Below are 16472 nucleotides of genomic sequence, written 5' to 3' on the forward strand. Positions count from 1 at the left end.
TTGAGAGAGATTTGTGACTTCTAGCGTGTGTAGTTAGTGTGTTGTGTTGTCTTGTGTAGTTAGTGTGCAGTGTAGTTAGTTTTCTTTTGTGTCTGTGAGAGTACCAGTGAATATCAAAGTTGCTTCTAAAAATCCACCAAAGGCAGACTGCAGTCTAAATGCTATCTTCACAAGCTCTGTATGAACTGATGAAATGGTGAATCTTATGATGCCTGAGACCGCAGTCTATGACTAAACTGGTTGTGTAACATGTACTCTCATAAATAGAAGGTCAGTAAAACCTAAATAGATTTATATATAAAATCATACCAATGAACCATCGTGCGTAAGACCAATGAGGCCCTGCTGCCTTTAAAACAGCGGTGGTGAGGCCCCTTCTGAAGAAGAGCAGTTTGGATTGTAATGATTTTAATAACTACAGACCTGTATCCAACTTACCATTTTTAAGTAAAATCTTAGAAAAACTTGTTTTTACTCAGATTAATGACTTTTTGAATGATAGACAGATCCTGGAGATATTCCAGTCTGGATTTAGGGTGAACCACAGCACAGAGACGGCTCTCCTAAAGGTTTTAAATGATCTGAGATGTAACTGGGACTCCCAAAAGCTCTGTCCTGGTGCTACTGGATCTAAGCGCAGCCTTTGATACAGTAGACCACGCTATTCTTTTAAACAGACTGAAACACATGGTGGGCCTCTCTGGTGCTGTACACAACTGGTTCACTTCCTATCTCTCTGACAGAACTTTTATGGTGAGTATGGATACATGCTCCTCTAAGATCCATAAAATGACATGTGGTGTGCCTCAAGGGTCGGTTTTAGGCCCTGTACTTTTTAATTTGTATATGCTCCCTCTCGGCGGTGTCATCAGGAGGCATGGAGTGAACTTCCACAGTTACGCTGATGACACGCAGCTGTACATCTCTGTGTCTCCTGATGACACCAGACCAATGGATGCCCTTTTTAACTGTATTCTAGATATAAAATCTTGGATGGCAGAAAACTTTTTACAGCTTAACCAGGACAAAACTGATGTTTTAATCGTCGGTCCCGAGGCTCAGAGAGAGATACTCTTGTCTAAATTAGAGGCATTTTCACTATGTCCTTCGCTACAAGTGAAAAACCTGGGTGTTATTTTTGACTCTGAGCTTGGTTTTATCCCACATATTAAACATGTAACCAAAATTGGATTTTATCATCTAAAAAATATAGCCAGAGTCCGCCCTATTCTCTCTCGGGCCAACACGGAGATGCTGATGCATGCTTTTATTACCAGTCGCATTGATTACTGTAATGCCCTGCTCTCTGGTCTTCCTAAGAAGAATATTTCAACTTTACAACTTTTGCAAAACTCGGCAGCTCGTGTGCTGACGAAGACCAGAGGGCGGGCCCACATTACACCGGTTTTAGAATCGCTGCATTGGCTCCCCGTGTGTTTCAGGATCGATTTTAAAGTTCTTTTATTGGTTTTTAAATGTCTTAATGGTCTTGGGCCGTCTTATCTCTCAGATCTGCTTTTACCATACGAACCCTCGCGGACCCTGAGGTCCTCTGGTACTGGCCTTTTGATTGTCCCTAAAGTCAGGACACATGCTCACGGAGAGGCAGCTTTTCAGTGGTATGGTCCTCGTCTGTGGAACAGCCTGCCGGAGGAACTCAGGGCCGCAGAGAACGTACATGTTTTTAAGAACAGGCTCAAGACCCACCTTTTTAATTTAGCTTTTACTTAGCGTTTATTTAATCTTTCCTGTTATTCTATTATTAATTTAGGCTTTACCTAATATTTATTGATTTTATTCTTATTCATTTTTTAATCTTCTTACTCTATTTATATTTATATTGTATCCTGTTCTTATTTATTTTATCATTTTACCCTGTATATATCCTATTGTGTCATATCTCCAGTGTTTCCTCAGAGGGCGCTCTCTGCACCGGGGCTTTGATCGACCGTGGCTGCTGGGGCTCTGGGGGTCCTCTCAGCCTGGCTGGGGGGGCTTCTTTGCCTCCCTCCTGCTGTGTGCCCAGCCTGGAGGCTGCGGTCTGTGACCGGCTCCCGGTGCAGACGGCTCCCTGTGATAGTGTTTCCTCACTTGGCTCATGCGTACCCAGCCCAATTTTACTCTTTAAGTGTGTGTGTGTGTGGGGGGGGGGGGGGGGATATGCGTGTATTCACATCGGTTATGTTAATGAGAGTGTGGGGAGTGAGTTGGAGGGTGGGGTGGGCTGCTTTTAACCATGTAAAGCACTTTGTGCTACATTTTTTTTTCATACAAAAAAAAGATTGATTGATTGATAATAAAATATTATTCGTGCACAGAAACAATATTTGAAACATTTTCTTTATTCTTCTTTGAGAGCAAAAGCTGACAGAGGCACAGCTTCCTGTAAAAACTTACAGTGTGTTTGAAGCAAAGCTTTGTGTAAGAAAACAATATTTGAAACATTTTCTTTATTCTGCATTGAGAGCAAACGCTGACAGAGGCATAGCTTCCACACTTACAGTGTGCTGACGCAAAGCTTTGTGTAAGATTTAACTTTTTTTCCCCTCGAGAATCATCCTGATCCAGTGAAGGTGTTTTGAGATATCTGCATAGACATTGGGGACATCCGGATAGTTACAATTTCCCAGCTCGGTTCCAGGAAGCCGTTTGTTGAAAGAAACAATACCGACAGCCATTCCCTTGCAGACCAGAGGGCCACCAGAATCACCCTGTAAGGAGGAAGTATGTATTTTGTTCATATGATACTTAATGCAGGCTGCTCATATATTCCTCAACAACAGAGCAGTTAGCAAGATTTTCCAAGGAAAGGACAGAAAAGGTACCTGACAGAATCCTTTATTTGTGTTGTATCCACCTGCACAGATCACACTGGTCGGAAGAATGTATCTGGGAACCTTTTGAGCCCAAGCATTCTGGCAGACTTGTGGGCTGATGACAGACACATCCACCACTCTCAGGTCGTCAACACTTCTACCGTAAGTGTTTATCTTACCCCATCCAGCCACTTGGCACTTCTCATTTTCATTTAATGTCATTTCACGGAAGGGAAGTCGAATGAATTGAATTGTTTTGCTTGGTCGGACAGGTGTAGACAGCTAGAGGCACAGAATTAAAGAGTAAAGATTAAAAATACGTGAAAACCATGTAACTGCAATACAGAACATCTATCTTTTTTTTTAAGTAAGCACTTTTTACCTCAACTAGAAATGTGTTTTTCAATCAGCATATTGTAAATTCAAACACTCCAAAATATAAAACGTCCTGTGTGATGTGAGAAAACAAAAATGATAAACCTTACTTTTAAAAGCATGATGTCGTATCCAAGGTTAACATCCCGATAATATGGGTGTTTGTATTTCTCTGCAATCTGTATCACGAGCTTATCAGCACTCCTCAGATGGTGGTTACCAAGGACCACGTATGTAGGATACCTGAATAAAATATAATTCTGAGATCATCAGCAGATTTTCTGAAGTTACATAAACAACATGATGAATAAAATATGGATACATTTCTTTATAGTTAAATTCAATTTTACTTCAAGATCTTAGCATAAGTTTTACAAAAATTCTTATGGTTTCAGTTTGTAAAGGAAGAACTGTAACTTAAATTATGACCATTAAATTATACAGTAGTAAATATATATACATGTATTTATATATATATTTATATAGGAAATTGGGACAAAAAAAATGGTCTAATTAGAAATTTCCTTGGAGGAAAGATTACTTACAGGTCACAGTGTGCAGCAGTCATTACAAAGTTCTCAGACACAAGAAATCCTCCACAAATATGGTAGCCTCTGTAATCCTGCACTGATGCCATATACAGCATTTCGTTGTCTGGGACTATTGTCCCATTGATAATTTTACTTCCAAGAACTAATGGCATTGGGAGGAAATAAAAAACATAAATATTCCACATGCAGGCTGGAGAAGAGTATTCATGGTGCAACTTACCATTTTGCCCGAGGAATGTCAGCGCATGAATCACTGCAAATTGTTGCAGAGCAAACATCTCGCTGGGAAAATGCTCGATCTGTTAACTTGAGACTGGCAGTTCAGTCCTTTTAAGCAGTTTGTACTGACTAATATCTGACTTTTGACCACTTCCTGTGAGTAATGTGTTTTTGAAATTTTCCACAGCAACTCCTATCGATCACCATCTGTTATATGTGCACCAATTTCTCATTAACAATATTGAATTTCAAACAAACTAGTGTTAAATCTTCTGCTTACTTAAAAATGCTCCCTGTCTTTTCCTATGGATGGACAAGATGCTTTAGCTTGGAACTAGAAAAACCAAAATCAAACTGCAGGGTTTATATAGATACTTGAAGATTTTCACATTTGTTTTTTGTTTTATCAAGAGTCATGTTGTCATGCTGTGATTTTGGAGAAAAAGTGAATCAGATGCTTTCCAGATGGTAGTGCAAGATGAATAAAAACCCCACTGGCTGAAATGTACCACCATTCCTTATGGATGGATGTAGACACTCATTATTTTACCTCCCTCCTGACTTCCTCTGTCTATATTGAGGATGATTTAAACCAAAGATTTCAAATTTGGATTCATGACTCCATCAGACCTGTTGCCACTGATATCAGTGACATTTGGTCCTTTCATGGACTGACTAATCTTTTCTCAGCTATTGAATTGACTATAAATAGAAAATAGTAAATTTGGGTCTTAGGTTATTACAAATATGCAGAAAAATGCTTTGGTTCCAGATTGGGTTCAGTTACAAATGCTGAAATGACCATCTCTTTCTTATTTGTGTGCGTATTTTCTTTCTAAAACCAGGTTTCTGTTTGTTGTAATCAGAGCACCACCTATTTGGTTGTGGGTAGCTTTGTCCTGTTTTCATGTTTCATCTTAAACAAACATTTTAACACACTTTCAGTATTGTATTATTACTGCTTTCCCATCAGAGATGAGCAAAACCATGGTTGAGCTCTGACAGTTAATTTTTTTTAAAGCCAGGTTTCCTGTTTGATGTATTTAGAGGTCCACCCATTTGGTGGTTGTGGGCAGTGTTTCCCGGTTTGTATGTTTCATGTTAGAAAAAAAAAATCAAGCTTAATATTTAAAACTGTACATCTCCTGCACATATATATATATATATATATAAAAATAAAAAATAAAAAAAAAACACCCAGCACGCCCCTGCGGGCGGATTATCCTTCAAGCTCGGGTCCTCTACCAGAGGCCTGGGAGCTTGAGGGTCCTGCGCAGTATCTTAGCTGTTCCCAAGACTGCGCTCTTCTGGACAGAGATCTCCGATGTTATTCCCGGGATCTGCTGGAGCCACTCGCCTAGCTTGGGAGTCACCGCCTTGTAATCGGAAGGTTGCCGGTTCGAGCCCCGGCTTGGACAGTCTTGGTCGTTGTGTCCTTGGGCAAGACACTTCACCCGTTGCCTACTGGTGGTGGTCAGAGGGCCCGGTGGCGCCAGTGTCCGGCAGCCTCGCCTCTGTCAGTGCGCCCCAGGGTGGCTGTGGCTACAATGTAGCTTGCCATCACCAGTGTGTGAATGTGTGTGTGAATGGGTGGATGACTGGATATGTAAAGCGCTTTGGGGTCCTTAGGGACTAGTAAAGCGCTATATAAATACAGGCCATTTACCATTTACCGCACCTAGTGCTCCGATTACCACGGGGACCACCGTTACCTTCACCCTCCACATCCTCTCGAGCTCTTCTCTGAGCCCCTGGTATTTCTCCAGCTTCTCGTGTTCCTTCTTCCTGATATTGCTGTCATTCGGAACCGCTACATCGATCACTACGGCCGTCTTCTTCTGTTTGTCTACCACCACTATGTCCGGTTGGTTAGCCAACACCATTTTGTCCGTCTGTATCTGGAAGTCCCACAGGATCTTAGCTCGGTCATTCTCCACCACCCTTGGGGGCATCTCCCATTTTGACCTCGGGACTTCCAGGTTATACTCGGCACAGATGTTCCTGTACACTATGCCGGCCACTTGGTTATGGCGATCCATGTATGCCTTGCCTGCTAGCATCTTGCACCCTGCTGTTATGTGCTGGATTGTCTCTGGGGCATCTTTACACAGCCTGCACCTGGGGTCTTGCCTGGTGTGATAGACCCCAGCCTGTCTGTTTGACCTGCTCCCCTCAGGCAGGAGGCTCCGGTCCATTCGCACCAGAACCTCTCGCCATAAGAACAGTTTCTTCCCCTCTGCTGTTGGACACATGAACAATAACCATATGACTGTACCCGCCACTAACACATGACCCTACGCTGTGTCACTGCATCATTCTATGTTTGGCACTGATCACCACCTGCACTCATGTATATATCTTTCAACGTAGCACTCTTAATTCTTATTCTCATGTATATATCTCATGTATATCTCATGCACATATCTTTCCACGTAGCACTTTTAATTCTTATCCCTACTTTTATTTTTTTCCATGTCTATTTAAGTGCTATTTATGACAGCATGTTTGCACTGAAGCACCGCAGCAATTTCCTAATGTTGTAAACCTGCTCAACATTTCGCAATAAACCCCATTCTGATTCTGATTCTGATTCTATGGATCTTGTACTCAGAGCTTGTTGTTGTGCTGCCATGATTAGTGCCTCTGTGCTGTCTTTCAGTCCAGCTTTGTCCAGCCACTGGTAGGATTTCTGGATATCAGCCACCTCCTCTATCTGCCGGTGGTACATACCGTGCAGGGGCCTGTCCTTCCATGATGGTTCCTCGTCTCCCTCCTCTTTCTTGGGTTTCTGCTACCTGAGGTATTCACTGAGCACTCGGTCAGTTGGGGCCATCTTCCCAATGTATTCTTGGATTCTTGTCTCATCCTGGACTGTGGTGCTGACACTCACCAGTCCCCGGCCCCCTTCCTTCCGCTTAGCGTACAGCCTCAGGGTGCTGGATTTGGGGTGAAACCCTCCATGCATGGTAAGGAGCTTTCTTGTCTTTATGTCAGTGGCTTCTATCTCCTCCTTTGGCCAGCCTATTACCCCAGCAGGGTACCTGATCACGGGCAGGGCGTAGATGTTGATGGCCCAGATCTTGTTCTTACCATTCAGCTGACTCCTCAGGACTTGCCTGACCCTCTGCAGGTACTTGGTGGTTGCAGCCTTTCTAGCGGCCTCTTCATGGTTCCCATTCGCCTGCGGGATCCCCAAGTACTTGTAACTGTCCTCTATGTCTGCAATGTTGCCTTCTGGTAGTTCAATCCCCTCAGTTCTGACTACCTTCCCTCTCTTTGTTACCATCCGACTACACTTCTCCAGTCCGAACGACATTCCAGTATCATTGCTGTATAGCCTGGTAGTGTGGATCAGTGAATCGATGTCTCGTTCACTCTTGGCATACAGCTTGATGTCATCCATGTACAGGAGGTGGCTGACAACTGCTCCATTACGTAGTCGGTATCCGTAGCCAGTCTTGTTAATGATCTCACTGAGGGGGTTCAGGCCTATGCAGAACAGCAGTGGGGACAGAGCATCTCCTTGGTAGATCCCGCACTTGATGGTGACTTGTGCTATGGGCTTGGAGTTGGCCTCTAGTGTTGTGCGCCACATCCCCATTGAGTTCCTGATGAAGGCTCTTAGGGTCCTGTTGATCTTGTACAATTCTAGGCATTCCAGTATCCAGCTGTGGGGCATTGAGTCATAGGCCTTCTTGTAATCAATCCAGGCAGTGCACAGGTTGGTCAGTCTGGTCTTGCAGTCTCGGCTGACTGTTCTGTCTATCAGTAGCTGGTGTTTCGCGCCTCTGGTATTCTTGCCAATCCCTTTCTGTGCCCCACTCATGTATTGACCCATGTGCCTGTTCATCTTAGCCGATATGATGCCTGACAGGAGCTTCCATGTAGTACTGAGGCAGGTTATTGGTCGGTAGTTGGATGGGACCGGTCCCTTCTTGGGGTCCTTGGGGATCAGGACCGTTCGACCTTCGGTTAGCCATTCCGGGTGTCTCTCGTTAACTAGCAGCTGGTTCATTTGTGCTGCCAGACGCTCGTGGAGTGCAGTCAGCTTCTTCAGCCAGTAGGCGTGAACCATGTCGGGCCCTGGTGCTGTCCAACTCTTCATACTGGAGACCCTTTCTTGGATATCTGCCACGGTGATGGTTACTGGACCCTGTTGAAGGCCTGTGGTACATAGCCGATTATTAGAGATAGGTTGACCATATTTAAGACTAAAGCATTAATTAATGGCAGGACTCCTTTGAGCAGTCTTGTGTTAAAATGGTTAAAAAAACATTTCAAAACTGATTTCCCATGATTACTTAATGATTACTTAACTTTCACTCCATAAATCTTCCACAATAATGATCACAGTTGTTCTGCACTGATCTAAATTTTAAAAAAATGGCTAGAGCAACACCATAGCTGGACTGGCCATCTTGCATACTGGGTGGCCGATGGTGATTTTTTGTTTTTACAGCCGATGTTTTTTGTTGTTGTTGTTTTTGTAACGGTATAAACAGTGAAAGGTAGTGGATTGGCCAGATGCTGGCCGATGTGTAAAAATAACTTAGTTGTTTGGTGGTGGCTATGGCGGAGCTTCCACAGAGGCCAGCCGGTGGATGAGGGAAAGGGGAGGCAGGAGGAGGAGAGACCCGAGGCGGCCGCCGGTCCGAGTATCAGGTGAACTGAACTTCAGGTAAGAAGTTATGACCTGCAGTCTATCTGGGTCAGATATAAACCAAGTTTAGGTGGAGTTCATTTTCGTTGTGCTGACTTTTTATAGTCAGTTACAATAACTCGTACTGCACTAGCTAGCATGACGGAGTTTCTATACAGCTGGGTGGGTGCTATGATGTTACTGATAGTGAACTTTATTTTATTCATAAGGTTAGTTAGTAGAGTTGCCAACCGTCCCGTAAAAAAACGGAATCGTCTCGTATTCAGAGAAAATATTACGAGTTTCGTGTTGAGCTGAGAAGGAACACAGTTTGTCCCGTAGTTCAGCTACAATGAAAAAGACACAAAGCTGGAGTTATTTTGTGTCTTTACGCTGCACAGCTGTCTCTTCTTCTCTCATTCTCTCCCCCTCCCTCTCCTGTTGCTACTTCTATCATGAAACTGATCAATGATCAGCTGATCGCATTTTCTCTCATTTGTTTTTCGCACACTTTGCGCCAGAAACAGGAAAACAGTGGATGTCGCGCTAAACAACAGCAGCACGTTTAAGTTTGATCAGCTGTTGTTAGAATTTATTTAATATTAATTTCTAGTATCAGCTGATGTTTGCTGGAGCCTGGAGTCATGATATCAGTTTGGATATGTGGTGAGAGGGAAACATGAAGATGAAACCAGGAGATGTCCTTACTGAATCATCAGAGCTGAACAGGTGATGGAGAAACAGGTTTACCTTTTAGGTGACATGAATGAGTTGAAGGGAAGTTATGAACTGTTTCTGAGTAACACCAAGATCCTTTGTAGCTGACAGCTGGTAACTGTGCAGGGGCGGGTCTAGCAAAGTGTTGCCAGGGGGCCAGGGAGGGCATTAACAGGGAAAGGGGGGCACAAAGAAATACTTTTCTTTCTTATTCTCATTTAAAATGTCTCACTTTTAATAAATAATTATCTGAATCTTACAACCAAAATTTTTATCTGATGTAACATGTATAGAAATCATACATATACCAACAAGACAGTGTACATCACTGTCACAACAGCGTTTGTTTTCATTCAAAGTCTTTATGGCTTTTCCTATAATACCTGGTGGGCCGGTCTCTAGTCAAAATGCCCAGGCCGATTTTTGGTCCCAGTCCAGCCCTGCACAACACATTCATATGATGCAACATGCCACTGTGAGTTTAATCTTGTTTAAACAGTTTGCTTGCTCAATAGCTATTAATTTTATGCTGAGTATTATATAAAATAAGTTACGCGTAATGTTAACTTACTGTGGTTTGAATTTCAGACTTTCGCTAATTTTCAGAAGCGATGTCAGATTGTTTTCCTGTTAAATTTAGTCATCGTTCGTAGACCACAAGCAGCAACATCCGTCAGCCTTATCACCAGATCACCACATCCTAGACATGTTGATATTTGCTTGACTCTTAATCTCTTCCTGGTTTGTCTATCTTTCTGTGCTAGGGTCTGTGACCACATTCTCTAGTACATTTCTTTAGTCTATATGTAGATAGTAATATCTACTTTTCTTTGCTGATAGATAATATTTAGATAAATCAAATGAATGTTAGGTGAAAGTCAAATTGGTCATAGTTACCAAATACTTTAGAAAATTGTAGGGTGCAATGCAGTAACTTTGTCTTTAACTTGTAATCTGTGATTTTTACTCATATTAGCTTCTTAACAAAGAAGAAGATGAAGATTCTCACATACAAACAAATAATTACTAAAAGCAAGTTTTAAAAGAGGCGTTTTTAGCTGCTTTTTGAAAGAGACCACCAATTTCACAGATCTCAGGCGCAGAGACAGAGACTTCCAGAGTCTCTGTATCCTTTAGTTTTCAGCCGGCAGGCCCTGATCACATGACCTTGGGGACCTGCTGTGGTCAGATGGATGTGAAGTTTCTCTGATGTAAGCTGCTTTTTCTCCATGCAGAGCTCTAAAAGTTAAAACTAGACTACACAGGTTAGACGCACATTAGATCACTGTGACAGTTTTCTGGTGCCACCTTTGATTCATCAGCATGCTATTCTGAACTCATTTGAAATCAAATTTAAAGCTAATTTATACAGGTGAATGTCTCTCTATTATTAAAAAAAAACCCAAAAAAAACACCATGTATTAGTGCTGCTCTGCACCAACACAAGGCTCTCACTGCTGTAACCCAGAGTTACATTTGTCACATCTGATGGATTTTGTGGTATCACTCATTTTTGACAAATACTATATCAGATTTGAAATTGAAAATATAAAACTAAACCATTTTTGATCAAAGCTTTTTAAAAAGAACTGTTTATTTTCTTTTTTGGATCTCTCTCTGGCTATAGTTAAACCACAGGAACCACAGTTTCCAGTGTTCTCACAGTCACACTGAAACAAATGCTTTACTATTTTTTTTTCTTCTTAATTTAAAACATTAAATCGCCAAGGATTTAATAGACATTTGTCATTTTCTGTCCACCACACATGAAAAAGAGACTTATGGTCTAACAGGACGAGTCCATCCATCCATTTTCTTTACTGTGTATGCAAGCAGGGTCTCAGCAGCCTGGAGCATTTCTCACATAATATTGTGTGAGAGGCAGGGTACACCCTCAACAGGCTGCCAGTGCATCAAAACATGGTGTAGGGTCTGTAACTTACAATATAAAGGATCTTGAGGCAACTGTTGTTGTAATTTGGTGCTGTATGAATAAAATTTAATTGAACTGAACTGAATGATGCACTGGTAACCAAAGAAAAGACTCTCACAGAGGTAAAACAGGGAGACTACAAGCCACGTGAGAGTTGCCAGTTTACAGTCACAAATTACTCGACGTGCATGTCTTAAAATTAAAAGTAGGTGAAATAAAACTGAGCACAGAAAAGGCCCAAAAGATTCTCACGGTGACATGACAATGTTAACCACTGCAGCACCGGCTCACAGGAAATTTCTGTGCAAACCAAACATCAGATATGAATGTGCTACAAAAACAAGTTTTTATCGCTAAAAAACATCAGTGAAACCAAACTAACTGAAAAAATGACACATGATTTGAAAGTAGCGTCATTATTTTTTATTTCTAATTTAAGAGCAAGCAGGAATATCTTTGCAATACAGGAGAGATATCTGAAGCTATTTTACATTTATCCTGCAGTTCACATACAGTATTATAATGCCAGATATTGCAGATTGCACATTGTTACAGTGTATACTTAGCATTGCTTTTTTTTCAGAATGTTTTTGATCCAGGAAAGGTGCTTTGATATATCTGTATAGACGTTGGGCCAATTTGGGTATTCACAATTTCTGTATATGTTGAAAGACACAACACCGACCGCTGTTCCATTGCACACCAGAGGGCCACCAGAATCACCCTGTAAGGAGGAAGACACTTGTTTTATTTATCTTCTATTTAACGCTACAAGTGAAGTGATACTTTCTTTAAAAGAACAGAGGACATACCTGGCAGAATCCATTCTTTGTGTCAGATCCTCCTGCACACATAACACCTTTTGGAAGAGTAACTTTGGCTTTCAATTTTCTCTTACAGACATTAAGGTCAATAAGAGGCACATCTACCCATCTCAGCACATCAACAGCTTTGCCATTGGTTTCTGTGAAACCCCATCCAGCCACCTGACACTTTACATTGTCTTTTGCTTTAATCTCCTTCCTTGCCAGTTGTATCGGTTTCACTTTCTTGTCCAGTTGAAGTTTCCTCGAGAGCTAGAAGAAGCAAAAAAGGAAAAGAATAAAAGGACTGATAGAAACCAACTCGGTACATTTCTGATCTTATATCAAGTCTTTGGTGAAGTACCAAGTGGAGTTGTTGAAAGCAGTGATGCAGTTGACCTGTTTTTGATTGTGACTGTAATGATTCACATTCAAAGATATTTACTTACTTTGAGGAGCATGATGTCATTACCAGACTCAGCTTTGTCATATTGTGGGTGCTTGCATGTCTTTACACTGTATCTCATTTTGTTGTTATTAACCTTCTTCAGGTTGTGGGTTCCAATTACAACCTCCATAGGAGAACTGAGCGAGTGAATATTAAGTAGGTGTTAGCTGGGTTTTTTGAGAAAAACAAATAAAAGTTCACAGCTTGTTCACTTACTTTTTGTAACAATGTGCAGCCGTGAGCACAAAGTCTTCACTGACAAGAAATCCTCCACATACGTGTTTTCCATTGATCTGCACAGAAGCCATATACTGCATTGAGTTCTGTGGGACATTTTTGCCATTTATGATTTCACTTCCATGCCCTGCAAGAGTAAGAGGAAAAAAGTTAATGTAGGATTTTTTCAATAGATAAGTAATTACATTTTGCAATCTTACCATTTTGTCCAAGACATGTTAGAAGATAGAGAAACATAAGATCGTGCACAGCATGCATCATCTTTTCAGCCTTTCGTCTTTGAGGTGTTGAGTCAGACCCTGATATTCAGACTGTGGTTTTCATCTGCTTGCCCTTGACTTCTTACTTATATCGTTTCTGCATGAGTGCAACCTTTAAAAGGATCGCTATGATGAGCCTGTGCGGTCAGTCAAACTGTGAGGCATCACAGACCATACTAATGTTTCAGTAAATACAATGCCTGTGGTTGTGCTGCCTGGAAAGAGCATGTTATGAGGCGCTTGTGACATTTTTTTCCTCCTGCATCTATTGAGTGTTTTTCATTTAAATGCCTCTCCAGGCTTTCAAACTGAAAAACTTAAACCTTTAGCCTGTTTGTGGGTTGCTATCACGGCAACGATAAACCCAATGCTAGATGAGTAGATGATGAGTAAGAAAAGCCACACACACAAGCTTTAGGTTTGACTCTTTGCTCTCTTGCAGTTTCTTACAGCTTCTGTTCTGATAAAACGCTTAAAGTCATTGAATCAGTCAACAATATAAACAAACAACAATGCTTATTTATTTCAGTAAGTAATCTGCATGTTGAAAAGGGCAATGAGGCAGTGATCTTATTGGCTGTTGGTTCGAAGACTTTCTTGTTTATGAAATGTGAAAATGAAGTCGGGTATTTGTAAATAATTTTCAGATAATAAGAACACATAAGGAAGTTGGAATACTGTGGAATAGAGTAATATATGATGCATGAAAGTAGCATTTACCAAAAGAATTGCAGTCAAACATTCTTAACCAGTCTGTTATTATTATGTACTAGTATCAATGTGAAAAATGTAGATGCTGATTTGGACATTTTTTATGTTTATAGGGATTTTTTTTAAATCAGTGTAACTATCTACATGTTCAATAAGCTCATTTGTCTTTTAAAGCAATGTAAAAAAGAAAAAATCTGCATTGTCCTTTTTGCATGCTTTTTGGACAAAACATGGGAAACAAAAGCTAAATTAATAAGGGTGTAACTGTAAACATTACAAAAGGTGAGAGCAGCATTTAAAATGAAACTCTGAGCAAACACAACCACACAGAATGACTCAGCATGATCATAATCAGATCACAATCTGATTGGTGTTTTCTGATAAGTGAGGTTGTGGAAATAAGAACTTTGTCAAAGGGGATGGGCATGTAGAGGTTTTGCTATTGACTGTTCTCTCTTGTGTTCTCTCTTCATGCATACCACCAGATATGTAGCCACATCAAATGAATTTAAGGTGACTGTGAAGGATGTTTAAAAAAAACAGAACAAAGAAATGTTCTTTGGTGCAGAGCGCCATGATGCAACACTTAAACCGAATCTAAACCACAGTTTCCAGCAGTAGCGTTAAGGGTTTTGTCGTGAGCTTGCCTGTATCCTCTCAACACAGCCTGGAGCTTGTCAAACTTAGAGTCTAGCATGTTTTTTAGGGTTTTTGCACAGGTGCATTGTGGATACACCTCTGGCCTCGTGAAAAACTGTCAGGAAACCATGGTGCTAAACACAGACAGCATTAAAAGCAGATGTAACCACCACAATTTTCTGAAATCTTGTTTTGACATTTCAAGATTAAAAAAAATTAGGTCTGCTCAACTTGTCAGTCACAAGTCATTAGCCAATGAGCTTAACACTGACAATCCTCCTTTCTTAAACATCGCATGATGAAATTTAGAAAATAAACTTAATGTTTTATTCAGTGTGACCACAAAGAAGTGACTGAGCCTATCAGCTAAACAGGAAAGTGTCGGGTACATCTGTGTGGCAGGCACAGGAGGACCCAAGGCATTAACTAAAGGACTGAGCTTTATGGCTGTTACTTAGAAACTCAAAAATCAATCCAAGACGCTCACCTGCAGAGGCCAACAGTGAGATCAAGTAATCCGGAAGCCAACCAGCTTGCCAGTGACTGAAATAGAGGAACTCTGGAGGCTGGCGTTGGGAGAAGAAACAGGACTTTTCTGGAGACTGGCGAAGAAGTGGGAGGAGACAATGGTTTGACAGAGGGCTGGAATCAGCAGTAACGGTGACCTTCTGGAGGCAAGGCTGGAGGTGAACAAAACAGGTGGCAGGCTGTGACACCAGCCGTGGTGACAGTGACTGAATCACTCTGGACACACAAACTGACAGGGTTGGCCAGCAACTAAGCTGGAGTCCTACCTTTAGCCAGGCAGAAGGCCGGCATCGTTGGGGGTTGGGGCAACTGTCTGGAAGTCAGCAGCAACGGCAAAATCGATGGGACTTTATTTTTCCAGCCTGTAAGCTGCTTAGATCATAATAACCTGTGTTTAGCTTACAGAATGTTTTATTTATTCTATCTGTGAGGCCAGAGGGCTGAACAAGATGCCACTGGTTCTGCCTCACTGCTTTGAAATCAGTTAAAATCTGTGCATTTGTGGAAACAGAGCTAGCATAAGCAAGTATCCAAGTAACCTTATGTAACTTCTGTGATCATGTTAACAAATTAGGTTTTTCTTACCAACCACTTTGGCTAAAATGTGTGACACAGAGGAGTTAGAGTGGCATATGAAAAGGTCAGCCGGTCGTCCTGTGCTTCCTTTTCTCTTTCTTCTCATCTCTCAGCTGCTCACAGCAAATGGTTGGCCCTCCCTGATCCAGGATCTGCTGCAGGTTTCTTCTTGTTAAAAGTGTTTTTCCTTCCCACTGTCACCAGGTGCTGACAGAAGATTGTTTCATTGTTTAGGTGTCTTTTCTTATAAAGGTTCAGGGCTTTTACGTTCCAATATCCTGTTTTTGTGATGTGGTACTACATAAAAGTGAATGGAAATGAATTCCAGGCTCCACTATTTTCAGGTTAATATCTATGAGAAAACTTGGTTGACCAAACATACAAACTTTACCCAGTTTTTCTGCCAACTCACCACATTAATTTTTCCATTGATATTTTAATTTCACTTTCAGATATTGACTACAAACGTTTTTTTTTCTGTGAATTTTAGGTGTTTTCTTCATGAGATATTTCTACTTTCACAAAAGGTTCAGTTCTAAAAATATCCCTCCAGCACTCCTGTCTGTCTGCTAATAGTTTATACTTTGATAATAAGTACTGATGTAATAATGTTATAGAGGTCCTCAGCCAGGAAGCATCGCAGCAAAGTGAAGATGCCCATGCACGGTGCAGCAAGATGCATGAGGCTACCATCCTTTCTGCTTGTCTTTCTGTAAAAGTCACCACGTCTCGCTTATATTGAGCAGGTTTAGAAGACCACAGAACACAGCAATGTACTTCAGTGTTGCTCTATGTTCCAACCGATGACCTCTTTCTATGTCTGAAATGAGACTTGACAAACCACTGACACCACAGTTTCAACAGCCGAGTTAACGTTCCCACCAGTTATGAAACTAGAACAAACAGCTGTCTAAATTATTTTCAATAAATCTCATAATTGACCCAAATTATATATTTAATTTGAAGTAGTAAGTCAAAGAAGAAAACTACATTAGAGATCAACACTTTAACACGTATAAC

The 16472-nt window shown here is 41.2% G+C and overlaps 3 protein-coding genes across 6 annotated transcripts in view; 1 reads left to right on the plus strand and 2 right to left on the minus strand.

Annotated features, from left to right (window-relative positions):
* LOC113021870 (keratin, type II cytoskeletal 8-like) overlaps positions 1-16472 on the plus strand; it is a 76284-nt gene that overhangs the window by 49899 nt on the left and 9913 nt on the right. The window contains exons 1-2 of one of the 3 annotated variants that reach the window (XM_026166687.1): positions 2650-2724; positions 2866-2978. The exons of 1 other annotated variant lie outside the window; for it this stretch is intronic. The gene's annotated coding sequence lies outside the window, so the exon portion shown is untranslated. Of the gene's footprint in view, positions 1-2649; positions 2725-2865; positions 2979-16472 lie in introns of those variants that run through there. One more of the 3 variants, XM_026166688.1, reaches the window with a different exon arrangement.
* On the minus strand, positions 2427-4030 carry LOC113021873 (granzyme B-like). Of its 2 annotated transcripts, XM_026166695.1 has the most exons (5): positions 3963-4030; positions 3737-3884; positions 3302-3434; positions 2826-3098; positions 2427-2711 (listed from the first exon to the last, which is right to left on the minus strand). In XM_026166695.1, the coding sequence occupies exons 1-5, from the start codon at positions 4018-4020 to the stop codon at positions 2532-2534; spliced, it is 792 nt and encodes a 263-aa protein (XP_026022480.1). In that variant the 5' UTR covers positions 4021-4030; the 3' UTR covers positions 2427-2531. The 2 variants fall into 2 exon arrangements, with proteins under 2 accessions (XP_026022480.1, XP_026022479.1); XM_026166694.1 differs by having other exon boundaries at positions 3737-4030.
* LOC113021881 (mast cell protease 1A-like) lies at positions 11702-13034 on the minus strand. The gene is made up of 5 exons (XM_026166703.1): positions 12939-13034; positions 12718-12865; positions 12503-12638; positions 12063-12326; positions 11702-11974 (listed from the first exon to the last, which is right to left on the minus strand). Exons 1-5 carry the CDS (start codon positions 12997-12999, stop codon positions 11813-11815), a joined length of 771 nt encoding a protein of 256 aa, XP_026022488.1. The 5' UTR covers positions 13000-13034; the 3' UTR covers positions 11702-11812.

The sequence above is a fragment of the Astatotilapia calliptera genome, chromosome 5 (assembly GCF_900246225.1).
Source record: "Astatotilapia calliptera chromosome 5, fAstCal1.2, whole genome shotgun sequence".
Classification (NCBI taxonomy): Eukaryota; Metazoa; Chordata; class Actinopteri; order Cichliformes; family Cichlidae; genus Astatotilapia; species Astatotilapia calliptera.